The sequence below is a fragment of the Gadus macrocephalus genome, chromosome 18, assembly GCF_031168955.1.
Source record: "Gadus macrocephalus chromosome 18, ASM3116895v1".
In the NCBI taxonomy this organism is placed as follows: domain Eukaryota; kingdom Metazoa; phylum Chordata; class Actinopteri; order Gadiformes; family Gadidae; genus Gadus; species Gadus macrocephalus.
The window spans coordinates 18,818,391-18,844,656 of record NC_082399.1 but is presented as its reverse complement, the minus strand read 5'-3'; the positions used below and the strand labels follow the sequence as shown (position 1 = coordinate 18,844,656).

Sequence of the window (26,266 nt, the reverse complement as noted above, 5' to 3'; positions counted from 1 at the left end):
GTAAGCACAGCAGCTATGACGGTTGCCAGCCTGTTTGGTTCAACCTATCTCTGTGAATCAGTATTTTTTGACATGAACTTCATCAAAAACAAACGCAGAACCCGCCTCACTGATGCACATCTGCCAGACTCACTCAGAGTTGCAGTGGCAAGTTACACACCAGATTACATTAAACTGGTGAACAGCATGCAATGCCAGTTTTCCCACTCACAAAGTAAGATACCAGATGTTGTCAGTGGCAAGGTTGAATCAAAATTTGGAAAGATTGTGTTCAATTCAAAAGTGTTCAGAGCGTTCATGAAATGTAACAGATATCATTTTGTTCAAAATGTGATAGATTTATTGAAAAATACGTAAGTTCATTTTTCTTAACCATTACATAATTGCTAACTTTTTAAAACAAGGTGCTACATAGTTAATGATTTGTTAAAAGGGTTTGTCACTGGTTAGTGAATATCAGAGATGTTTCCTATCAAATGTTGTAAAATTTGGAAAAATGGTTCAATTCAAAAGTGTTCATGAAATGTAACATATCATTTTGATAAAAATGAAGCAGATTGGTCAATAGTTCAAAATGTGATAGATTTATATACAAATATGTAAGTTTATTTTTATTAAACATTACATAATTGATAACTTTTTCAAACATTGTGAAACATAGTTAATCATTTGTTAAAAGGGTTTGTCCCTGGCTAGTGGATTAAAAAAAATAAAAATCTATGAAATGTAGTGATCATCTGAAAATGTAAACAGTTGCTGAGATTAATAGAAATTAAGTGTAGAATATTGATATAATCTGTTTCCCACCTTTTTAAAGTCATTTTTGATAATTATTGTGAGAAATTATTAACATAATCAGTGTCTTCACACATTATTAATCATTAATAATAATATATAACTAAAGACAAACTGAGCAAATTTGAGAGTTTCAGAAGAGTGTATCAACAAGGTGCCCTTCGTATGAATCAGTACCAGTGGCGCGTGGTGGTTTTTCAAGGGAGGGAGGAAGGAATGCGCGCTTGGTTACCATTGGCCTGCTTGCACTGTTAGTGGCGTAGGGTGGCATAAGTATGTGACACTCAAGTTGTTTAAGGGTGTTTTGGTGAACTACAAAATAGCAGGGAGGGATGTGAATTGATACAAATCCACCAGTGGCAGCATTGTACTTTATCCAAAGCGACTTACATCGGTTAATACAAACATTGACACACTGACGACAGAGGCGACAGCCAGCTCGTCGCCCTTTCGCGTAGCATTGACAACGCGAAAGGGCGACAAATGTGATTTTTGGTGTGAACGCAGCTTGTCTGTCGTCCCGTCCTTTGAGCGGTCTGTCTTTCCCTCCTTAAATTATTCTTTCATCTTTTCCATCTGTCTCCCTATCTTGTCCATTCCCTCTGTCTCCCTCTCTCCCATTCTGTCTGCCTCTCTCTGCCATTTTTTCTGCGGCTTATATAACGATGCGGCTAATCTATGGATTTTTACAGCTAACGGCCACTAGGGGACCTCCTAAATCTTTGTATTTTACAGGTTACAGTCCACCAACTTTAACTCTATGGGCTCTATGACCGGTCCGCGCCCCCCCCCACCTTTAAGCGGCGGGCTCCATTGCGGCTTATATATGTACACATCATTCAATTTAGCTGCTGCGGCTTATACTCCGGTGCGCCTTATAGTGCGGAAAATACGGTACTTGCTCTTAGCAATGGCCTCTCTCTCTCCCCTGCTTTTGTCAAGCCCCCCTCTTTCCCTCTCTCACTTCCTCTTGTCGGTTTCTTCCGTCTTCCACTCTCCCTCCCTTCTCTTGTCAAGTCCCTCTCTCTCACTTTGTTTTGTCCATTCTATCCGTCTCCCTCTCTCGTCAAGTTCCTCTGTCTCCCTCCCGTTCTTTTCCATTCCCTCTGTTTCACTCTCTCTCCCCGTCTATTGTCAAGTCCCTCTCTCACTTTCTCTTGTCCATTCTGTCTCTCTTTCTCTTGTCAAATCCCTCTCTCCAGTTCTCTTATCCATTCCCTCTGTTTCCCTCTCTCCTGTTCTCCTGTCTCTGTCAAAGAGCTTTATTGGCATGGAAATAAAACTGATAACTTAACTTGTAAATATATGTACATTGCCAAAGCATATATAATAACTGTATTATTAAAAGTGAATGGGGAAATATAAATTCCAAGTACAATAGAAGGAAACTGATGTAATGGTACATTTTCAAGAATAAGAAACTTCTCCCACCCGGCAGTTGATGCTGAAATGGATATTGCGAAGTTCAAATTTAAAGTTGAGTGACTAAGGCTGAATGAACGCAGTGCGGAGTGCGGAGTGCATGGTGAGGTATGAGGAACACTGGGCATCGCTCCCCTGTACCCAGCGTACAGAGGAAGAGAGGGAACACCCAGCAGCACAACTGAAGTCATTGTTCTTCAGAAGGAAGTGATTGTTTAATTGTTGTTCTACCAGTATCGACATGAAGTGCTTCTCATGTCCAACACAACCTTGGCAAAGTCCTCCAGGTCAAATTAGGATTTATACGTAACAAAACAAAGTTGGTATTTTCCTAACCTCTTAGTCAGGATATGCTTAAAAAAATACTGGAATTTACTTTCACAATATTTTTCACTCTTCTCTTATCTCTAAACATTTACAAGTATCTAACAACGATGCCCAATGTATTTTTATTTTGCTTGTATATATGTGATGTATATTTATTTAAACAAGGTATACCTAAAGTGAGGGAAGGCAATTTAAAGAAACCAGCCTAAGTAAGCTAGATTTTGAAAGTATCCATCCTAAAACATGCCACCCTACGTTCAGGCCTCCCTCTAAACCAAAAACTTGTGAATAGCTCTAACAATAGGTATGCCTCGGCTTGTGCAGGACTTTGCTAATGCCAAATGCGTGCTGGGTGAATGGGGAGCAGGGCTGCACCATGAGGGGAAAACATACCAAATGCAAATGCGTTGAGTAGTACGATGGTGACGGATCTTACGGTAAATAATTAAATGTTCAGTGCTAATGTATTTCGTTTTTTATAAGTGTAATATTACCTGATTTCTAGGTCAGCACTAGTAGGTAGGCAGACAAGCCCATTGGTTATTTTTTGGCCAAGTTCAATGATTGGACGGATACTGGATTTCTTTATTTTATTGTCTGAGTTTATTGTGATTGATTGCTGTTGAATGTAATTAGAATTTCAACAAATATGACAAAGTTGTCAACGCTAGTTTTAATTATCATCAGCCATGACTAATGGTGGTTAATGTCCAGGACAAGTAAGGTATTATTACAAGGAGCTGTTATCCCAGTGATAAAAAAACACTCTATACCAAATGACGATTAAAATAACTCAGTGGTCCTACTCTGCCATCCATGTCAAATAAGGAGACCGCATGAAGAGTGGACTGTCTGTCCTTGAAGTCCTGGACACAGATTGTAAACCAAACAGGATGCGTCTACATGTAGGACTCACATTAACTCTGCCGTCGCTTTCTCTTTGGCCTTCCCTTTAATGATTGAGTACAATTGGAGTGTTTTTCTAGATTAGAGTATTGTGTAATTGACTTTTGTGTGTTTTAGTCTCCTACCAAGGCGGTCTACAACGCCAGACACTGGGCCGTGGACAGTGAAGAGGACGCCCCCCCAGTGGTGTCTTTTCCCCGATCACAGACCAACACCGTAAGTATACATGTGCTGCACACATTCAAACATATGTTCACCGTAACAGTGAGCAGGGGCTGTTACCTCTTAAGACCCGAGGGTGATCTGCAGAAACAAAAATGATTTATTCATATCAACTCTAAAACATCACGTACTGTACTTCGTTTAGGATAGGGGGTTGGCTAGGGGGTCGGCTTAGCTCAGGAGGTAGAGCAGTTGTCAAGTTTGCTAGATCGATCCCCAGCTCCTCCTAGCTGAGTGTTGATGTGTCCCTGAGCGAGACACTTAACCCTAACTGCTCCTGACGAGCTGGCTGTCGCCTCTGTCGTCAGTGTGTCAATGTGTGTATTAACCGATGTAAGTCGCTTTGGATAAAAGCGTCAGCTAAATTACCTAATTGTAATTTAAGGATAAGAAGCCAGTAAACAGAGAATGAGGAGGATTGATTCAGGGCCCCCCACACAGGACTGAGGCTTCAGTTCTAAACCAAATCTGCTATAACCTTGGTACACAACCAACAACACAACAGGTGGTGCTGCAGTTGGTTTCCACTCAAATGGACCTGCAAGGTTAGGGGATTGTATACATACGTGTGTGTGTGTTCGTGTTGTCTGTGTGTGTGTGTGTGTGTGTGTGTGTGTGTGTGTGGAATATATGAACCGAAAAACAGGCAATATTCTTCGATTAATAATAATAGATTAAATTTATATAGCGCTTTTCTCACACTCAAAGCGCTTAACATGAGCTGTTTATTTGATCGAGTTTGAGAAGTGGTAAGTGTGTAAAAGGTGTTTGCGGCAGCCAGGATTGGTGAAAGGTTGCTTGGAAAAGAGCAAGTGATTCTCCCTGCAAATCTACTCCAAAATGACATGTAAGTGGTTATGATTTGATAGAATATTTGAACACACTAACCTAAAACAATTCTGAGGTGCGTTCAGAATCGGCGAACGTTCGCAGCGAGTGCGTTGACTTTTAACCATACAATTTGAACAACTTTCTAAACGTTTGTTTTAAACTGTGAACAAACAAATGGCGACAAGAAAGGCCCTTGTATTAGCTGCAGCCTCCATGATAATTGACAAGTTTACAGAAGAATGTCTAGAAGTTGTCGATCTCGTAGAAAGTATACTGCAGACAAGGAATTCGGACGATTCAAGAACAGTGGGCTACGTCACCGAAGTTGTGCCCACTTACTGCGATGTTACGTTCAGATCACATTTTAGGATGCACAAGACATCAGTTGAAGTAGGGGTGTATTTAGGCTATATTAAAGATCCCATGCCATGCTATTTTATGGATGCTTTAATATAGGTATTAGTGGGCCACAAACACAGTATTCAAAGACGTCCCCGAAATTCAGCCGTGGTGCAGAGTTACAGCCACTCCGAACCAGTCGCACATTGAGCTTCCCCCAAACACGCTGTTTCGGTGGGCGTGTCAAGGCAGGTCAAGGAGGGGGGTGGGGGTGTGGCCCTGAGCAGCTTGTAGCCACAGTACCATGCGCTCTGGTTACGGTGGGCGTGTCAAGGCAGGTCAAGGAGGGGGGTGGGGGTGTGGCCCTGAGCAGCTTGTAGCCACGGTACCATGCACTCTGTTTAAGGTGGATGTATCGCAATGGCTCTTAGAAACCCATATTATACATAGATATCTATATCATATTATATATAATATATATTATCACCTGGTCCTGAGCAGCTTGTAGCCATGGTACCATGCGCTCTGTTTACGGTGGATGTATCGCAATGGCTCTTAGAAACCCATATTATACATAGATATCTATATCATATAATATATAATATATATTATCACAGCCAAAAGCTGTGTGAGCCTCCAGACGACAGGCTATTAGGAATCTCAAACGACCGCGTCTTCTTCAGATTGATGTGGAAGTGGAAGAACCAGAGACGTCGGAGAACCCGACGAAGTCCTTTGTGATTCATTATATCGTCTGGAGGTGCACACAGCTTTTGGCCGTGATAATATGTATTATTTGATATAGATATCTATGTATTATATGATATTATTTAGATATAGAGCTCCAGGACTGTAACGCAAGTGTTGCACACTTCCTTGTTATTTGGATAACCGTTCTGCTGTTTGTGTGATGGCGCATAACACGTCGGACTCTCGTCTCTGGTATTTCTACAACGAGACTCGTAGTGGGGGTTATCTCAGCCATGGTTGAGAATGAATTGGGGGAAAGGAACTTTGGCTTTGACTCCCTGAAGTACATGAACCACGACATGGAGGAGAAGGGGATTGTTGGCCGCGAATGTATCCCGCTTGAGCTCTGCTTCCCGCCGCCTCGGCAGCGGTCAGCGCTAATCACCGCCTCCTGAAGCCAAGGCGGTGGTCCATCGGCAGCGAGGCTTCGGCGGGAGACGACCGCGGTCAACAATCCCTTTCTCCTCCATGTCGTGGTTCATGCCTACTTCAGGGAGTCAAAGCCAAAGTTCCTTTCCCCCAATTCATTCTCAACCATGGCTGAGATAACCCCCACTACAAGTCTCGTTGTAGAAATACCAGAGACGAGAGTCCGACGTGTTATGCGCTAGGGGTGGGTATCGCCAACCACCTCGCGATACGATACGCATCCCAATACAGGGGTCGCGATACGATATGTATCGCGATACATGCGATACGTACGTATACGATACGTATCCCGATATTTTAGGCTTATAACACAACATTTTTGCCTGTAACTCCTTGACAGTACATCATAAAATATTTGTCACCTCATGTGGATTCTACAGAGACTCTGCTTTCAAATTATACCATCAACTGGATGATGGGTCAAAGTATGCAGGCAGGCACAGGAACCAAGTAGACGCTGTACAAAGAAACAGACATATGTAACCAAATATAGTTTTTTTTTATTTTGCAGTAGACCAACAAGTACTCTCTAGTAGTGCATGTAAACACATTCACAAGGAAGTGGTGCAGAAATAAAGCTGCCTTTAAAAATAAGTAAACTTAAAACATAGCCTTTACAACAAGGCCGTAGTGTGAAAAGAGATTGCTTGATACAAGTAAAACATTTTAAAACATTAAACCTTGCACGGCTTAAAATGGCCTTAACAGGCCTGTGGTACAAATTAAAGCTGCATTTGAAATAAGCAAACTTAAGACATAGCCATAGTGCAAAAAGAGATTGATTTTAACAAGCATGAAGTACAAAATAGTTCACATTCAGCGATTAGCGCCCGGAAGCCTTCATTCTCAACCGAGCTGTACGGACGCAAGTCCTTACATATGTATGACACAAGAGCGTCTGTGATTTTCTTCGCCTTTGGTGAAGTTGTAGGGAATTTAGCTTGCAACCCCGCCGTCAGACTAGCTTGTGTCCCTGTGGCTGTAGCATTTACCGGGGTTTCCGAGATGCCAACGTGATGCCTCGTCATGTGCAGATGGAGGTTTGTTGTGTTGCCAGAGTACTTAACTTTTTGCCCGCAGTGTTTGCAGACGGCGTGTGTCATGTCCAGCTTTTTTTTTTCATTTTTGTGGAATCCAAAATGCTCCCAAAACGCGAGCTTTCAACTTTACTGGGGGCGAAAATATTTTTTCCCTACTGCCTTCCTCCATGTTAGTTTTGTCTGAAGCGGCTGGAGGTCACACATTGTCAGCAGCGGTGCCGCCTAGTTCTACAGCGCTACCGCCTTGTGTGGCCGAAATGCGCATAGCAAGGAGCAAATGTCATGCAGTTTCATGAATTTGATTAGCGGTAGGGATTTGTTGCACGTGAAGTATCGATACTGACGCCTCCGTATCGATATACGCATCGTAAAGAGGCCCGCGACGATGTATCCCCGTATCGATATTTTGAACACACCCCTATTATGCGCCATCACACCAACAGCAGAACGGTTATCCAAATAACAAGGAAGTGTACAACACTTGCGTTACAGTCCTGGAGCTCTATATCTAAATAATATCATATAATACATAGATATCTATATCAATTAATACATATTATCACGGCCAAAAGCTGTGTGCACGTCCAGACGATATAATGAATCACAAAGGACTTTGTCGGGTTCTCCGACGTCTCTGGTTCTTCCACTTCCACATCAATCTGTAGTAGACAGAACCGCGCGCTGCCTGCTGCCGGCGCGAGGCACCACCGCCCGGCTGCCCGCTGCCGGGCGGTGGTGCTTCGCGGCGGTGGTGCCTCGCGGCAACCGGTGGCAGGCAGCATGTCGCAGTTCATGTACTTTGATGTCGATCTGCCATTGCATTCAAAATTCTGTAACTAGCCTGTTACTACGAACTAAGCAACTACCGTACACGTATTAGCATTTACCACTAGCTCATTCACGACTCCTTCAGAATTCTTGTGGGTGGTTACGAACCAACCAAGTGGGCAGGGCCATGAATAATAATTTGACAATGCTACGTCACAGTGTCACCTTATCCAGATCGGCTCATTTCTTCTGCCTTTTTCCTTTCATTGCCTATTGCATTCAGCAGACAAACTGCATAGATTTCAAACTTACCACAGCTCACAAACTTATTCAGACCTATTTAACAAACAATAGGAAAAATGTGATTTTAATGGCATGGGCTCTTTAAACGATTTATCTATTGCAAATGTGTAGGAAAGGAATTAATGTTAATCTCCATCTGGGGGCACATCTCTTGCAGTCCGTGATCCATCTCTGCTTGCGGAGAACTACCTCATCTGACAATTCCAACCTATGTTCGCGAACGTTTGAAGACATCGGCACGCTTACAGAACATGTTTCAAATCGTTCGCGAGCGTTCACCTATGTTTGCGACTTTGAACGCACCTCTGTTTAGAGCTCTTTGCTCGGGATGAAACCCATGTCGGAATGCTTACCCATGTTGTGTCAAACTGTAAAGCTGTGAGCAATCCTGTTTAAAGAACATAATTACATATTTAGAGCTCTTTCTTGCCTTGAGATGGTCGTTCTGATGACAGAGCGTGTCATCACTAAGGTGCATATTGGGACTACATGTTCGCTGGTAGCCGTAGACTGACCAGTGCCTTCGCTTATGGATGTGTTTTCTAGCGGGAATATCATCAACAACTCTGCTGAGAGAATGCTGGGGGGGGGGGGGAGTGCCAAGTGTCAAAGTAATGATGCAAAACGTCTTCTACATCAACTGATGGGAGATGGACCAGATAAATGTTAAAACGTTGTTGTGACCCCTCTCCCAAACTAGTCTATACATTTAGGCCAGCTGTTTGGCGACTTAATTGTGAGTGCACTTCCTGTAGACGTGGCATTCATGAGGATGAAGGTTTAAGGGATGCGTTATGTTCCTCCAGGTGGTGGCCTCGGGCTCCACCAAGGACTCCAGCTCCCAGAAGGACGATGGGCTCTTCAAAGCCCCCCCGCCGCCCCCCAGGGTCACAAAGTCCACCACCATCCCCACTGAGCCCTACCAGGACATGGTCACTGCACTCAAGTGTCGCAAGGAGCACAAAGAGGTACCGAGACACACGGACAAACACTGACACACGGACAAGTATACACACGGACACACATACACACACACTCGGACACACACGCACTCGAACACACGGACACAAACACACACAGACACACACGCACTGTGCTAGAATCTTTTTGTTGTTGAATAAATAATGTTACAGGATGTGTGTTCTAGCATGGTTCCAGGATGTTCGGACTTAGCGGTTTTATTCTGTTTTTCTGCAGTGTTGTACAACATATACTTTGTTTCTCATATGGACATAAACATGATTTTGTTCTCGCTCTCTTGCTCTCCTCGTTTTCTCTTCTGCTCATTATTTAGTAGATTCTCATCTTGCCATCCATTATCCATATCCCTTCATCCCGAGCCGTGCCTGGGTCGCTCTCTCTCTGTTGCCATGGAGTTAACGGAACATTTCATAAATTCCCTCTCACTCTCTGGCTTTCTCTCCCTCGTTGAGTGAATCCTTGGTAGTAGGCGGCCAATCTGAGCTCACTTATACCGTATTTTTCCGAATATAAGACAGCCTTTTTTCACCTCGAAATAGGTCCCGAAGAAGTCGGGTCGTCTTGTATTCGGGGTCTAGTATTCAGAGCGCAGCTTCTCTTCATCGCCTCTCCCTTTAAATGTCAATACACATTCGCGGCCCCTGGTGGCGCCAAAACTTGGTTCCGGGAAGAAGTAGTCCAGCGTCCTTAACAACCAGCCCGTTACCGGTGTTTAAAGATGGAAAGACAGGCTGACCATTTAGAGACAAGTGGGTCAGGTCAATCAACAACAGCGGAGGAGCTATGATGCCAAATCTAAGATAATGGTCATCAATAAGGCAGAGTCAAGTAACAACTGCCAAGCTGCCCAGAATTTCGGGGACACGGAGTGTAACGTAAGGAGATGGTGAGTACAAAAACAACGTCTCAAAGATGCCAACAGTCAGCGCAAATCCTACCGTGGTCGTTTCAGTGAGGTTGACCGGAGAGTTTTTGAATACGTCAGGGAAAAAAGATGTGAGGGATTGCCCATTACAAGAGCTGTCATCCAACTTAAGGCCCTGGAAATCGCCCGAGAGCTCAACTTCACTGGATTTAAAGCCAGCCTCGGCTGGTGTCGTAGGATGATGTGGCGTAATGGACTGGTACTGAGACGGAGAACGAGTTTGGCCCAACACCTGCCGTCAGACTTCGGAGAGAAGCTGCTTTCGTTTCAACGCTTTGTCATTAAGCTGAGGAAGAGCACTCCTACCCGCTGGATCAGATCGGCAATGTTGATCAGACACCCGTTTAATTTGACATGCCAACATCGGTGACGGTAAATAGAAAGGGAGAAAAGTTTGTGTTAGTGAAATTTACGGGCAACGAGAAGAGCCGCGTCACCGTCATGTTGACATGTCTCGCTGATGGAAGTAATGTCCCGTATGTCATTCTGAAGCATAAGACAGTGCCAAAGGACCAAATGCCAGCTGGCATTATCGTGAGCGCCCAGGAGAAGGGCTGGATGGAGACGGGGCTTGTAGTGGACTGATTAAAGGTTGTGTGGGGCGCACGCTACAGGGGACTGAGGAAAAGGAGGAACATGCTCGTTCTGAATGCGTTCCGCGGACATCTGACTGAGCCCGTAAAAAGTCAGGTGCGAGCAATGAATGGTGATCTTGTGATCCTACCAGGTGGAATGACAAGCCAGCTACAGTTGTTGGCCGTTGTTGTAAACAAGCCTTTCAAGGATAACCTGCGAAAGAAATAAACAGAGTGGCTCCTGTCTGGCAACCCCACACTCACACCGACCGGGAAAATACAGAAGCCGTCAGTCCGTCTACTGTGTGAATGGATCCTGCATGCATTGGATTCTGTTTCCTCACAGAGCATCATCCGTGGCTTTAAAAAATGTTGCATCTCCAATGCATTGGACGGCAATGAGGATGACGCGCTTTGGGAGGAGCCGGTGGAAGCGGAGCAGCTGGGGAGCGATGACAGCGAGAGCGAACACAGCGGGGCAGAGGACATGTGTGAGGGATAGAGAGACATCGGAGGAGAAGTTTGGCAAATTTCAGTTAAGTTTAGTTAAATATGTGGCCTGTATTTTCTATGTTATTTAAAAATGTTCACAATGTTGCTTGATTATTGCTTGATATTAATTTTGAATCATACTGTAAATATTTTGCCTTGAAAGTGCTGTGGCCTTTTCCGGCATTATTATTATTGTCATTAATATAACAATTGTGTAATTCAATGTGTTTTTAATATTGTTATTTTAAAATAAAATGAAGCTTTGTTCTGCAAATCTGGTCTGCAAATCTTTTTTTCTAAAGGCCAGGGTGTGGAATGTTTGTGTTGAAAAGCAGGGTGTCGTCTTATAATCAGGATCGTCTTGTATTCGGACCAATACGGTACTTTGTTAAAGGTTGGGTATGGAATTCTCTTTTTTGGCCATTTTTGCAAAATTACTTGAAATCCTTAACATAACCCACTTACAGCCACTGAGTGAGAAGTACTGACATGACAATTAAACGAGTCAATCATCTGTGGAACGGGCAGGGCTCGAAAAACTCAAGCCAATGATTTCCAGACCCACCGAGTGGCATTGGACAGTAATTACGTCAATTAAACGGTCGTACTGCACTCCCCCTCCCCCCGCTCGTGACCCCTTTGTGCACAAACTCAAAGCTCGTGACCCACAGCAAGCTTCTGTTTGTTGTTATCCTGCGGTAGCAACTGGAGCTAGCTAACTAGCTAATGGCTCGCTCTCGCGCATCTGTGTTCGCGTTCGTGCATGATTACGCATCCATGTACTTGGAATGGGTGGAGTCGGAGGTAGGACCATTTGAGTTGTGTATTTTCAAAATCTGTTGGTGTTTCGCAAATCCCATGACCAACCTTTAATAAGTGGCTCAGCAAGTGTATATGTCTACTACTGGATTAATGCTCTTGCATCTCAATTGCTTAGATGCATCTTTTGATGAGGGATGTAGAAGTTTACACACATATATATATGTATGTATGTATGTACACACGTGTGTGTGTGTGTGTATATATTTCTTTCCCTCCATCCCTCTGCTTCTCTCCCCCCATTCTGCCTCTCTCCCTTTCTTGATTCAAAATACCTTTAATGGCATTGTAAAATCAAGGTATTTCCCTTCTTTCCCTCTAGCTGTTCACGGTGGTGCAGCACGTGAAGCACTTCAACGATGTGGTGGAGTTTGGGGAGAACCAGGAGTTCACGGACGACTTTGAGTACCTGGCCACAGGTCTCAAGAGTGGACAGCCCTTGAACACACGCTGCCTTAGGTCAGTCCACCAGCAGACTTTCCCTCCCTCGTCTAACCAATACAGCCCAGTCCACTGGGGAACCTTCCCGCGTCTCACCCATAGGGTCCACTGGGGAACCTTCCCTCATCTCACCCATAGGGCACAGTCCACTGGGGAACCTTCCCTCGTCTCACCCATAGGGCCCCGTCCACTGGGGAACCTTCCCTCGTCTCACCCATAGGGCCCAGTCCACTGGGGAACCTTCCCTCGTCTCACCCATAGGGCCCCGTCCACTGGGGAACCTTCCCTCGTCTCACCCATAGGGCCCCGTCCACTGGGGAACCTTCCCTCGTCTCACCCATAGGGCCCAGTCCACTGGGGAACCTTCCCTCGTCTCACCCATAGGGCCCCGTCCACTGGGGAACCTTCCCTCGTCTCACCCATAGGGCCCCGTCCACTGGGGAACCTTCCCTCGTCTCACCCATAGGGCCCAGTCCACTGGGGAACCTTCCCTCGTCTCACCCATAGGGCCCATTCCACTGGGGAATTGTGTTCCTCGGGTTCAGGGGATTAGTGTCCTGAGTTTGGGGGATAGTGTAGTGGTGAGGGTGTTGGACTCCTACCCTAGAAGGTTCTTGCTTTGATCCAGAGGGAACATACTCATACCATTAGGCCTCTACTGAAAATGTAGGTGGTACTCTCTGGATTGAAGGGCCTGCCAAGTTGATAATGGAACCGTATGTGACTGTAGGGGACCCTGGCTGGTCCATCATTTAATACTATCCCATAAGAATGATAATGTTGTCGTACCTTTTGTAGTTTCTAATTTCGCTGTGATGAGATGTTTTTATGTGATCTAGATTTGTTTTTTGAAGGGCTAAAACAGAAAATATAGTTTTGGAACTATTTCCATTCAAAGCATAGGCCCGCTTCGGCACAGAAGAGTCCAAAGTTCCAAACGGACATGAGCCCCTTGTTCAAAGCGTGCGTTTGTGTGCTCCTACTCCAGTGTCATCAGCCTGGCCATGCGCTGCGCCATGCCCAGCTTCAGGATGCACCTCAGGGCTCGGGGCAAGGTGGCCCAGGTCTTCAACACCCTCAACGACGCTCCACAGCAGCCGGTAAAGGACCCTCTTCTTTCCCACAGCTGGCCCACCATGCTAACCTGCTGCTGCTGTTATTAGGCTAACATTAGGCTACTTTTTCTGGAATGGTGCAATTAAGGTAACCAAACTGAAAACGTACAGGACATCGCATAAAGTCGTTCTTTACATACAACATATCAATAATTGAAACTGCAACGATTGTGCTTGTAAATGTTAACTTTCTACTCAACACTTTGCTCTGTCTCTCTATCGACTAGAACCTGGCTCTGTGCACGGCCTCCCTCATGTACATCCTGAGCAGGGACCGTCTCAACATGGACCTGGACCGCTCCTGCCTGGACCTGATGATCCGCCTGCTGGAGCTAGACCTGGACCAGGGGGGCGGGGCTGCCACAGACTCCGCCTCCCAGCTCAGCGCCAGGGAGATGGCCAAGGTGAAGGAGAAGATCCGCAAGCTGTGCGACATGGTGCACAACAAGCATCTGGACCTGGAGAACATCACCGTGAGTCATGGTGGTCTTAGGGTCTCCTGAGGGTTCTCCTGTGGGACCAGAGCTTCATACAGAGGGGAACCAGTACAACAGGCTAGAAGGTTTGGAACCAGAGCTTCAAACAGAGGGGAACCAGTACAACAGGCTAGAAGGTCTGGAACCAGAGCTTCAAACAGAGGGGAACCAGTCCAACAGGCTAGAAGGTCTGGAACCAGAGCTGCAAACAGAGGGCAACCAGTCCAACAGGCTAGAAGGTCTGGAACCAGAGCTTCGTACAGAATCAGTACAACAGGCTAGAAGGTCTCGAACCAGAGCTTCATACACAACTAGTACAACCATAAGGTCCTATAGCAGGGTTAGAAGGTTGCTTCAATATAATTTCATTTAAAGGGGTAGTTCGGAATTTTGGACATAGGGCCTGATTCCCAAGTGAGCATTGGTATTCTATATCACTGGAGACAGTTTTCAACACATTTCATTCAGTCCTTCTAGTTGCAGAGTTCGCTCGTGCTAGGCTAGCGCACGGCAACGGGCAATGCTAGCCTGCTATTAAAAACAGTCTTACCCACTCCACAGTACACCCGAGGTAAATCAATTATAACGCCAGACTATAGATTTAAATGTCTGTTGATAGAATAATGTTAGAAATAAAACTAACCTTGCATCGCATGAATCATCGAGGGACTACTTTCTCAGCAGAAGCGGAATTTTACTATGCGCTGGTTAGGTTTGTAACCGAATCACGACAGAAGAACGTAAACAGAGAAGCATGGGACAGAAGCGCAATTGAACGACTAGGCAACATGATGGTTCAGTTGTACAACACATTCCTCATAATCGTCTTCAAAAGCAGATGCATCGCTAACTCCTCCAAACGTGGGCATATCTTGTTAATTGAATACGCTTATAGAATTCCTTCGTTCACTGTACTCTGCGTTTGTAGCAATGACAGCGGCAGGTAACCTAGGTATCAGTCCGCCGCTGCCGTAGCCTACGTGCAGGAATATAAACACAGCTGCTGAGACCCCGCAATTCCCTCAAAATGCAATGCAATGCAAGGTTGGTTTTATTTCTAACATTATTCTATAAACAGACATTTAGATTTATAGTCTGTCGTTATAATTGATTTACCTCGGGTGTACTGTGGAGTGGGTAAGACTGTTTTTAATAGCAGGCTAGCATTGCCTGTTGACGTGCGCTAGCCTAGCACGAGCGAACTCTGCAACTAGAAGGACTGTATGAAATGTGTTAAACTGTCTCCAGTGATATAGAATACCAATGCTCACTTGGGAATCAGGCCCTATGTCCAAAATTCCGAACTACCCCTTTAAGGAGATGTCTCTATCCAAAACAAATGTTACTTTTATTTATTGGATAGATAATCTGCATTTTTCCTCCATGAGGAAGACAGGTTTTCTCATTGTAGTCTCGTTCTGCTTTTCTGTTACAAACCACATGCTGGCATAATGTATTCACCGCTACAGAGGAACGACAATTATTCCCCGCCCTCCCATGAGCATTTGAATAGTTATTTATATCATAGCAGATTGCTTTCTGAGTCATTTGATGGTTTTTGCCTTTTCAACATGCTGCTGCTAGTTATTAACAAAATGAATGACTGAATATGCATAACTATGTTACTCCCTCTGTCCTGTTGGTGTTCTTTTCTCAGCTCACTAATTTTGTCTACCTCCCCTGCGTCTCTCCTGCTCATTCCTTCCCCTTCTGTCTTTACCTCTGTTCCTCCTCATCTCTGCTGCTAACCATTATGCTGTTTCTCTGTGGGTGGGTGTTCTCACTCTGCCTCTCTCTCTCCACACAGACGGGCCATCTAGCCATGGAGACTCTGCTGTCCCTCACTTCTAAGAGGGCAGGGGACTGGTTCAAAGAGGAGCTACGGCTTCTGGGTGGACTGGACCATATAGTGGACAAAGGTAGTTGGCACTGGCCGCATTCAATGACCCTGTAGACTACAATGTACTTTCCATTGGACTCCCAGTTTCTATTTAGCTTAATCTCTATATCTCTCTGTCTCTCTCCCTCCCAGTGAAAGAGTGTGTGAACAACCTGAGTCAGGAGGATGACAAGGAGCAGCTGGTGTCCTCTCTCTGGGGGGCTGAGCGCTGTCTTCGGGTGCTGGACAGTGTAAGCTCACACCAGTCACAACACTCATGCATACCTATTTTATAGTCGGGGAAAATGAAACCATAAAGGGCAAATATTCAGACCCATGCAAACGACCACTGAGGTCCAGCCTCTAACGTCAACCATACAGTGTTGATCTAAAACGCCTCGTCAATGTGAAATAGCTAGAGACGGCTTTCTGGACAGGTGAGGTGGATTGGCATCAAACAATGGTGGGATCATGGTGAGTTAGAAACCCATGAACATTGCCCACCGTGTCTGGCCTCGTATTTATGTGTTTGTTGATCAGAAACGTGCGACATGCAGCAATAAAATGTTTTTTTCTAATGGTGGGAGTTTGCAAGGAAAACAAGTTTGTGTTCCTTTCACATACCCTCAGTGTGGTAGGCGTTTCTCGTTGTTCAAACCCAGACTCCTAGCTTGTGTTGTCCAAATGTACCTAAAGGGGCGTGTCTCTACCGACCCACATCACTTCTGTCTTTTTAAAGCTGTGGGCTCATTGTCTTCCTGGCAGCCATTTTGATCTTCTGTGTTGTCCTCCATTGCAGGTGACGGTGCAAAACCCAGAGAATCAGAGCTATCTGATAGCCTACAAGGACTCATCGCTCATCATTTCTTCTGCCAAGTAAGCGATTATGCATCGCACAAACGCATATCCAAATGTTTTCTGAAATTGTCTCCTGACTTCAGCCTTGCTAGCTCTTGTGCGCAAACAGTGTATTTGAATGTGGTGGGGGGAGGAGTTAGGCATGGCCTGGTCTCCGGAGGTCCCACCCCCAACCCTCTGATTTGAGAGGGTGGGTTGTCCCATGTTCCTCAGTGTTTGAACTCAAAGGATGACCTCTCTTAGTTCAAACTTTCCCACTCCACGGTCCAAAACTCCTAGGGAGAGGTTAGTGTCAAACCTCTGCAGGGGCCCCATTGAGAGCGTCTCGGTAGACCTCTCAGAACACAGACGTGAGAAGGCTCTGGCCCACAAAGTTACAGTCTGGTCCTCCCTGTCACAACCGTGGGACCACAACATCTGGGCATGGACTGCTAGCTCCTTGCCTCAGGCTACCAGACTGTTGTATGATCTCCTTCAGTGTGTAGAGAATGTTATTCGTAACACACTGGCACCTCGAGTTATTTTATCTACTGATGGCATCGCTTGATATTGATGGTCGAGCCGGTATTGCTGCTGTGTGAGTGATTACATTTTGAATTATCGTCTGGTGTGTTCTATTTTATGTTTCATAGTTGCCCTCGTCTCTTATGATATCATAGGCTAGGAAGACTTGTTAAGATATTGCTCATGTAATAAATTAGAAAAAAAAATTATAAAGAAAAAGTAATATCTGCTTCTTGGAATGAATCCCCTTCCCTTCACCTGCTTTTTATCACCATGACATCCCTCTTGTGTTCCCCTTAAGTCCTACGTTAACCTCCTCCTCCCCGCTTCCTTTCTCCAGGGCGCTGTGGAGCTGCGAGGCTATGGTCCAGCGCTACAGCCGGCAGGTGAACCGGGCGCGCTGCTCTGACGGCACCTCGCTGCCCTTCTGCTCCAACAGCAACGTGGGCAAGGCAGTAGAGGACTGCATGAGGGCCATCATCGGGGTGCTGGTCAACCTCACGCACGACAATGGTGGGTCAAGGAGACTGGGACCGCTGGGAGGGTGTGGACCTGTACGGGACAGGGAGACCGCTAAGGGTGTGGACCGGTACGGGACAGGGAGACCGCTAAGGGTGTGGAACGGTACGGGACAGGGAGACCGCTAAGGGTGTGGAACGGTAAGGGACAGGTAGACCGCTAAGCGCGTGGACCGGTACGGGACAGGGAGACCGCTGGGAGGGTGTGGACCGGTACGGGACAGGGAGACCGCTGGGAGGGTGTGGACCGGTACGGGACAGGGAGACCGCTTGGAGGGTGTGGACCGGTACGGGACAGGGAGGGTGTGGACCGGTACGGGACAGGGAGACCGCTGGGAGGGTGTGGACCGGTATGGGACAGGGAGACCGCTGGGAGGGTGTGGACCGGTACGGGACAGGGAGACCGCTAAGGGTGTGGACCGAACGGGACAGGGAGACCGCTGGGAGGCCGTGGACCGAACGGGACAGGGAGACCGCTGGGAGGCCGTGGACCAAACGGGACAGGGAGACCGCTGGGAGGGTGTGGACCGGTACGGGACAGGGAGACCGCTGGGAGGGTGTGGACCGGTACGGGACAGGGAGACCGCTGGGAGGGTGTGGACCGGTACGGGACAGGGAGACCGCTGGGAGGGTGTGGACCGGTACGGGACAGGGAGACCGCTGGGAGGGTGTGGACCGGTACGGGACAGAGAGACCGCTGGGAGGGTGTGGACCGGTACGGGACAGAGAGACCGCTGGGAGGGTGTGGACCGGTACGGGACAGGGAGACCGCTGGGAGGGTGTGGACCTGTACGGGACAGGGAGACCGCTGGGAGGGTGTGGACCGGTACGGGACAGGGAGACCGCTGGGAAGGTGTGGACCAGTATGGGACAGAGAGACCGCTGGGAGGGTGTGGACCGGTACGGGACAGGGAGACCGCTGGGAGGGTGTGGACCAGTACGGGACAGAGAGACCGCTGGGAGTGTGTGGACCGCTCTTGACCACCCAGACACTAGTCTGGGTGGTCAAGCCATCAGACCCTTGTCCCGGCTTCTCTTAAACACCCGTGTCCCATATCATTTGTCTGAATACTTTGTGGTGCTGATTCTTTCAAAAAGCATTTACCGTACGCACACTCTTGCCGTGAATGTAAACAAATAATGTCTCTCTTTCTTTCTTTTTTCTCCCCCACACACACAGAATGGGGCAGCACTAAGACAGGGGAGCAGCAGGATCTGATGATCACTGCTCTGAACTGTGTCCTCAGAGTCCCTCAGTTCCTGCCTCAGGAAAAGAGGTTTGACATCAGAGTCCTGGTATGTACACACTAGGGATGGACACGAGTAGTAAATTCCAAACTCAAGTGATCGAATGAATTCCTCGAGGATCAATCGAGTACTCGTTTAAAACTAATCTATTTTTAGAATGCAACGCATCTGCAGCAGGAATTGGCCTAATGATGAACGGCAATATTACCAACCAAACATGTAATGCTTATTCTCAATCAAAACAGCCAAGAGTTATCAGAGTATTCAGTATTTATTTTGGCAAACGTTCAAACACATTTTCCTTGCAAAAATAAATATGCGTCTTACAATTTAAATGACGTCGAACTAAGGCCTGTAACGTTTATTTTTTTTTAAAAACGAAACAAGTAACCTTACCATTGCAAATAATTTAAAGCTGCAAATAAAACGGCAGCAAATGAAATAAAAAAATACTCAGCGTTGTGATCTTCTATACACAGCCGGGATTACAGCTGCGTCTTGCGGCGGTGAAAATAACCGACACACTTGGTTGCTGCGGGTCTGCTTTCCCGAACACACCATTGTGTTTCAGGAGCATATGTTGATGCATAGTACTTGTAGTTCTCTGGTAGCTCAATTTCGCTTGGCATGTTTGACATTTCACCTTATGATCTCCTATTTCCAATACTTCGCTGCACTTTGCTCTAACCGCCATCTCTTAACTTATTGAATTCTGGCGTTGTGCACACACAGCACGCGCCGCACAGAAATTTGATACATTTCATTTGCTTTGTGCACGGCACGCGCCAGTGGTGCCACACAGAAAATGTATACATTTGCTTCAGTCTGTGTGTATGCAAACTCGAGTTTGCCTGTCCACCAACCGAGTTCATTTGTAACGAGGAGTACTCGAGTAATGGAGTCCTCACGCCCATCCCTAGTACACACCGATAAACACACAACCTCAGGCTTACACCCACACATTTCTAAGACTATACAAACACACAACACATCCACACACTAAGGATCTTCCTGACGGCTAGTTGCCCGGATGGTTAACCAGACGTTTATTGATTGACTAGTCTAAAAAACAGAAAATGCCTAGAAGTCTTATCAACATTGAGCACCCTAAAACAGCAAAAAAGTCTTATCAACTAGAGCTGTAGCGATGCGTCGATGACGTCGACGCGTGGACTTCAAAAATTCGTCGACGTCAAATTTCTCCGTCGACGATTTTCGATGGAGAAATGGACGAAAGTCACAATAAAGGAAAATGTCCGCGCACGAAATCATCAAAGGTATGGAAATACTTCAAGTTAAGTCCTAAACGGAAAGGTGTTGTGATTTGCACTCTTTGCCAAATGGAGTTGGCATATCACAAGAGCACGACAGCAATGTTGGAGCATCTCAAACGAGAAAGTATCTCGTGCGCATGAGAAAGTATCTCGTGCGCATGAGAAAGTATCTCGTGCGCATGAGAAAGTATCTCGTGCGCACGAGAAAGTATCTCGTGCGCACGAGAAAGTATCTCATGAGCATGGGGAAACAGTGTGTGTGTGTGTGTGTGTGTGTGTGTGTGTGTGTGTGTGTGTGTGTGTGTGTGTGTGTGTGTGTGTGTGTGTGTGTGTGTGTGTGTGTGTGTGTGTGTGTGTGTGTGTGTGTGTGTGTGTGTGTCTCGTCAGCGAGTAGGTGGACGAGCGAGGAGAGCGAGCGATAGCGTGCGTGTCAGTCTAGTGAAGTCATGAACGAGTCCGGTTGTGTGTAAGAATAAAATACCCAGCCTGTCAAGAATCGGTGGCCGCTTCATTCCATCATATTCCGACCTATAAGCAGACTCACTGTCGGTCAAAGTGAAGGGTCATGCCCCCGAGAGCGCATCGGACCTGGAGGGAACGTATCACCTGTGCTCCTCGGTCTGGGAGCCGACAGCAGGAAAGATGTAACTAACCATCTCGTAGTTGGAGGCGGAGCGCAAGAGAGTATGCGCACACATTTTTTTCATGTCCCTTTACGGGTTCCGTATTAAATAAAGTATATTATTAAGAATTTTTTTGTATTTATTTGAGATACATTATGGTTTTTATTAATCGAGCAACAGAAAAAAAAAAAAAAAAACGTCCAATTGGTCATTAGATTAGTCGACTAATCGATAAAATAATCGCCCGATTAATCGTTTGATAAATAATCGTTTACCCCCAGCCTTATTATCAACATTGAGCACCCTAAAACAGCTCATTTAAGTATTAAGTAGCAAGGATCCAGTGGATCTCAGTTTGTTTTCTGTTAAACGGACTGAACTGATTGACATTCCAACCCAGTGCCTCCGTAGCGACTAGGACAGCGATGTTTATTGTATTCAGTGTTTCCCCTATATGCACTCAGCAGAGGCGGTAAATATGACCGCCGCTGCTGAATTTCTTTTTTTTGACAAGAGGAGAGGAGAGCTTATGTCTTTAAATTACGAATGTAATATTATTTTGCGTAGCGCAAAATAATATAACATTCCGTGCACCATGGGCGCTGAATATGCGCTTCATATATATATTCACACACTTATGATTAAAGCATGTAAACGGAGAGGAGAGGAGAGCTCCTTCTTATCTCTTTAAAAAACGAATGTTACATTATTTTGCGCTACGGACACTTCATATCAAGGTCAATTCACACACCTGAGTAAAGCATATAAATGGAGAGGAGAGCTCCGCTTCTCTTTAGAAACAATTGTTATTTTGCGCTACGGACGCTTCGCATCCAGGTCAATTCACGCTGTGAGTAAAGCATATAAACGGAGAGGAACTTCAGTAAAGTTGGAAATGAATTGGCAGATTCGGAGTTTGCGGTTCAATAGATCATCAGTGTAACATTGTTGCGACACAATTGAGTGTAGTAACCCAGAGAACCAGCTACAACATTGTTTTCATCCACACAACCGTCTTTAGCGAACGGTGAATTGCATTGGCTTCTATGAGCTGTCGGCTTTCAGCCCGACTGCATAGTGCAAAACTGAAAACGATCACAAATGGTAAAATTTCAATAGCATCGGCATTATTGACTATACAGCCCCAAAACGTATTCCATAGAGGTATGGCCTTTTTATGGTCCTACTACAACCTTTAGTTTTGAAAAATAGATCTCTTCTTATTTTTGAAGATCTTTTATTTAGCAACAATTTCAATAGCGTCGCCATTATTGACTCTAGAGCCCCAAAACTCGTTCCATAGAGGCATGGCCTCTTTATGGTCCTACTACAACCTTTCGTTTTTAAAAATATATCTCTTCTTATTTTTGAGGATTTTTTATTTAGGAACAATTTCAATAGCGTTGCCATTATTGACTCTAGACCCCCAAAACGTTTTCCAACTAGGCATGGGATCTTTATGGTCTTACTGCATGTTTCGTTTTTAAAAAAACTTATTTTTAAGGAATTTATTTTAACAAAAATGTCAATATACATTTTTTTTTAGCAACAATTTCAGTAGCTTCGCTATTATTGACTCTAGAGCCCCAAAACGTGTTCAATAGAGGCATGGCCTCTTTATGGTCGTACTACAACCTTTGTGATGGGGAGAGGGGAGGGAGTGGGAAGATGCATTGGTTTGAGCCACAGACCTTTTCGATTGTTGTAGTATTTGTTTATTGTGATTTTACTGTATAGGGTGGTTGTTGATATAATATATTTTTTGTTAAATAAATGTAAATAATGGTTTTAAAGATTATACTTGTAATATGTTCAATCTCTCCATATTTCCCCTGCTCATTACTGTGCACAAATCTACTGTACGTACATCCTTCTGTTGCCGGCAGACACATACAAACCTCCCGGCAGGGTGTGCTTTGTGAGCACACAAAAAAATGTGCGAGCAGAAAAAAATACATTTCACCTCCGCTGCTGCAACTTCATCCTAGGGGTAACACTGATATTCTAATTAAAACCCCTTAAACAGGTCCTCTAACTGCAGTTACTGACGGGCGAATAGCGCTGCTAACACGTTGTTTAAAGGTGCCATGACATGCTATTTTATGGATGCTTTAATATAGGTATTAGTGGGCCACTAACACAGTATTCAAAGACGTTTGAAATTCAGCCGTGGTGCAGAGTTACAGCAACTCCGAGCCAGTCGCACAGTGAGCTTCCCCCAAATGCACTATTTTGGTGTCTGTAGCTATAATGCAAATGAGGAGGAGCGAGGCGGGTCAAGGAGGAGGGTGGGGGTGTGGCCCTCAGCAGCTTGCAGCCACGGTACCATGCGCTCTGTTTACAGTGGATGTATCGCAATGGCGAGGCGCACACAGCCTTTAGCCGTGTAAATATTCTAGAACACACAGGAGTCCTGGAGCTCTATATCTAAATAATATCATATGCATCGTTATCGATATCATATAATATATATTATCACGGCCAAAAGCTGTGTGAGCCGATATAATGAATCTCAAACGACCGCGTTGGGTTCTCCGACATTCCTGGTTCTTCCACGTCCACATCAATCTGAAGTAGACTGAACCGAGACATGGAGGAGAAAGGGTTTGTTGCCGGGCAACGCTTAGGCACCTCCGCCTCCTGCAGCGCCGAGGCGGTGGTCCCTCAGCAGCGGGGAGTGGGGCTCAAGCGGGAGACATTCGCGGCCAACAATCCCTTTCTCCTCCATGTCTTGAGGGAGTCAAAGCCAAAGTTCCTTTCCCCCAATTCATTCTCAACCATGGCTGAGATAACCCCCACTACGAGTCTCGTTCTAGAAATACCAGAGACGAGAGTCCGACGCGTTATGCGCTATAACACCAAAAGCAGAACGGTTATCCAAATAACAAGGAAGTGTACAACACTTGCATTACAGTCCTGGAGCTTTATATCTAAATAATATCAGATATCTATATCATATAATGCATATTATCACAGCCAAAAGCTGTGTGCGCCTCCAGACGATATTATGAATCACAAACGACTTTGTCGGGTTCTCCGACATCTCTGGTTCTTCCACTTTCACATCAATCTGAAGTAGACTGAACAGCGCACTGCCTGCTGCCGACTGCCCGCTGCCGGGCGGTGGTGCTTCGCGGCGGTGGTGCCTCGCGGCAACCGGCGGCATGTCGCAGTTCATGTACTTCAGGGAGTGAAAGCCAAAGTTCCTTTCCCCCAATTCCTTCTCAACCATGGCTGAGATAACCCCCACTACAGTCTCGTTGTGGAAATACAAGAGACGTCAAAGAACCGACAAGAAACACTTCCGTTACAGTGCGTGTATTCACACACACACACATGTGGCGCTCGCACGGTCGTGTCTCTTTGGCCGGCCAAATTCTCCAGGGCCAGGCAGAGTAAGGGGAGGAGCTTAGATGCTATGTGACGACATATGAAGCCACATTCCAAATCAGCGCGCTTGAGCCTCCGTTTTTCAAAGGCGATCAGAACACCTAGTGCTCGTTTTACACCGAAGGCAAGTTTTAGCCACTGGGGGACAATAGGCAGGCTAGGGGAACTCATATTTATGTTAGAAAACCTCAAAGTGAGATTTTCATGCCATGGCACCTTTAACGCTGGTTAATTAGCCCTATTAACAGCATGGCCTAATTCATGAATATTCCCATCATTAGTTCATGGAGTGTGCTCGCGATTTATATTGCAATGTTTTTCTCCGAGGGACAAGAACGTGTGCGACTAGTCATAACATCCCTGGGCCGTGTGGGTCTAGGACCAGCTGGTGTCTCTAGGAACATCCCTGGGCCGTGTGGGTCTAGGACCAGCTGGTGTCTCTAGGAACATCCCTGGGCCGTGTGGGTCTAGGACCAGCTGGTGTCTCTAGTCAGAACATCCCTAGGCCGTCTGGGTCTAGGACCAGCTGGTGTCTCTCTGGTCAGGAACATCCTAGACCGTGTGGTCTAAGACCAGTTGGTGTCTCTAGTCGGGAACATCCCTAGACCGTGTTGACAGTGTCTCTCTGGTTAGGGTTAGGGTGTTTTCTATTAGTTCCCCTAACTCGTTTCCTATGCTTGATAGGACATGGCCGTGGCATCTTTTTCAGTGGAATAAAAGATTGAACTAAGTTCCCCTATACACATTATTTTTATGATGAAATAAAATATGCGTTTTAAACGCAGTGATTAGCATCTCCCTGGATTGGCCAGCCTCAAGTCATTATGTTTATATCCAGCACGCCCACACTCAGAGATGGACCGCTACTGTTCTATGTTATGCAACGCAATTGTGTGTTGCTTTATGCTATGCTAAATTGTACTTTCTCCTGTATGGTATTGTCCTATGCCATCTCATGCCCAGTTTGTTCATGCTGTTCTATGTGTCCTTAATGTATGCTATCTTGCACAATGACATGCAAAGGTATGCTATAACATGCAAATCCCAGCCTGTTTAGCTCTGTTGAACCGTGGTGCTGCGTGGTCCTCATGCTACTCCGTCCCCCCAGGGTCTGGGCCTGTTGATCAACCTGGTGGAGTACAGCGCCAGGAACAAGCACTGTCTGATGGAGATGGACGTGGAGGTGGAGGTCAGCCTGGGGCTTGCAGACCTCACCGTCCTGCCCAAAGCACAGCCCCCACAGCCCCCCGACACCATGACCCTCTGCTCCATCAACCCAATCGCAGACCTCACCATCCTGCCCAACCCACAGCCCCCCGACACCAAGACCCTTTGCTCCCTCAACGCAATCGCCGCCCTAGTACAGGTGGGTGTGTGTGTTAGTTGGATTGTGGCTGTTGGTTGGTGTGTGGGGTTGTGTGTGTAACAAAAGGGTGGTTTTAGAAAAATGAATGCGTCTGGGGAGAATACATTAAGTACATTATCATGTAGCTTTCTGCTCTTAAGAACACCTTAGTTATGTTCACAGTTTGTCGGATGCTCTCATGACTTGGTTTGCTCAAGGGACACAGAGGCACCAGATGACCTTTCACTACCAGCCTTGGGCACTGAAGTTCAGTTACTCAGTTGAATGAACTAGGAATGCGCGATATAAACGATATACGATATAAACGATAAAAAATGGCCTACGATAGAGATTTTAGTTATATTGCTCTATCGCGATAATGCATGTTTGACGCGATCTATCCATGACCCGCGAAATATAAAGAGCGGGTCATGGGTAGAGCTACGAGCTGCAACCGTCTGCAACGCATCGTCCGCGACCCGCGAAATTTAAAAAGAGCCACGAGCTGCAACCAGCTGCATCGCATCATCCGCGACCCGCGAAATTTAAAGAGCCACGAGCTGCAACCGGCTGCAACGCATCGTCCGCGACCCACAAAATTTAAAGAGCCACGAGCTGCAACCGGCTGCAACGCATCATCCACGACCCGCGAAATTTAAAGAGCCATGAGC

The 26,266-nt window shown here is 46.0% G+C and overlaps 1 protein-coding gene across 1 annotated transcript in view; it reads left to right on the top strand.

Moving 5' to 3' along the window:
- LOC132446482 (wings apart-like protein homolog) overlaps nt 1–26,266 on the top strand; it is a 91,288-nt gene that overhangs the window by 61,097 nt on the left and 3,925 nt on the right. Inside the window, exons 6-16 of the mRNA XM_060036797.1 lie at nt 3,568–3,666; nt 8,939–9,100; nt 12,247–12,383; nt 13,354–13,465; nt 13,708–13,953; nt 15,764–15,875; nt 15,989–16,086; nt 16,635–16,711; nt 17,538–17,710; nt 18,896–19,011; nt 25,359–25,616. Of these exons, the coding sequence (XP_059892780.1) occupies nt 3,568–3,666; nt 8,939–9,100; nt 12,247–12,383; nt 13,354–13,465; nt 13,708–13,953; nt 15,764–15,875; nt 15,989–16,086; nt 16,635–16,711; nt 17,538–17,710; nt 18,896–19,011; nt 25,359–25,616 (1,590 nt within the window). The remainder of the gene's footprint in view (nt 1–3,567; nt 3,667–8,938; nt 9,101–12,246; nt 12,384–13,353; nt 13,466–13,707; nt 13,954–15,763; nt 15,876–15,988; nt 16,087–16,634; nt 16,712–17,537; nt 17,711–18,895; nt 19,012–25,358; nt 25,617–26,266) is intronic.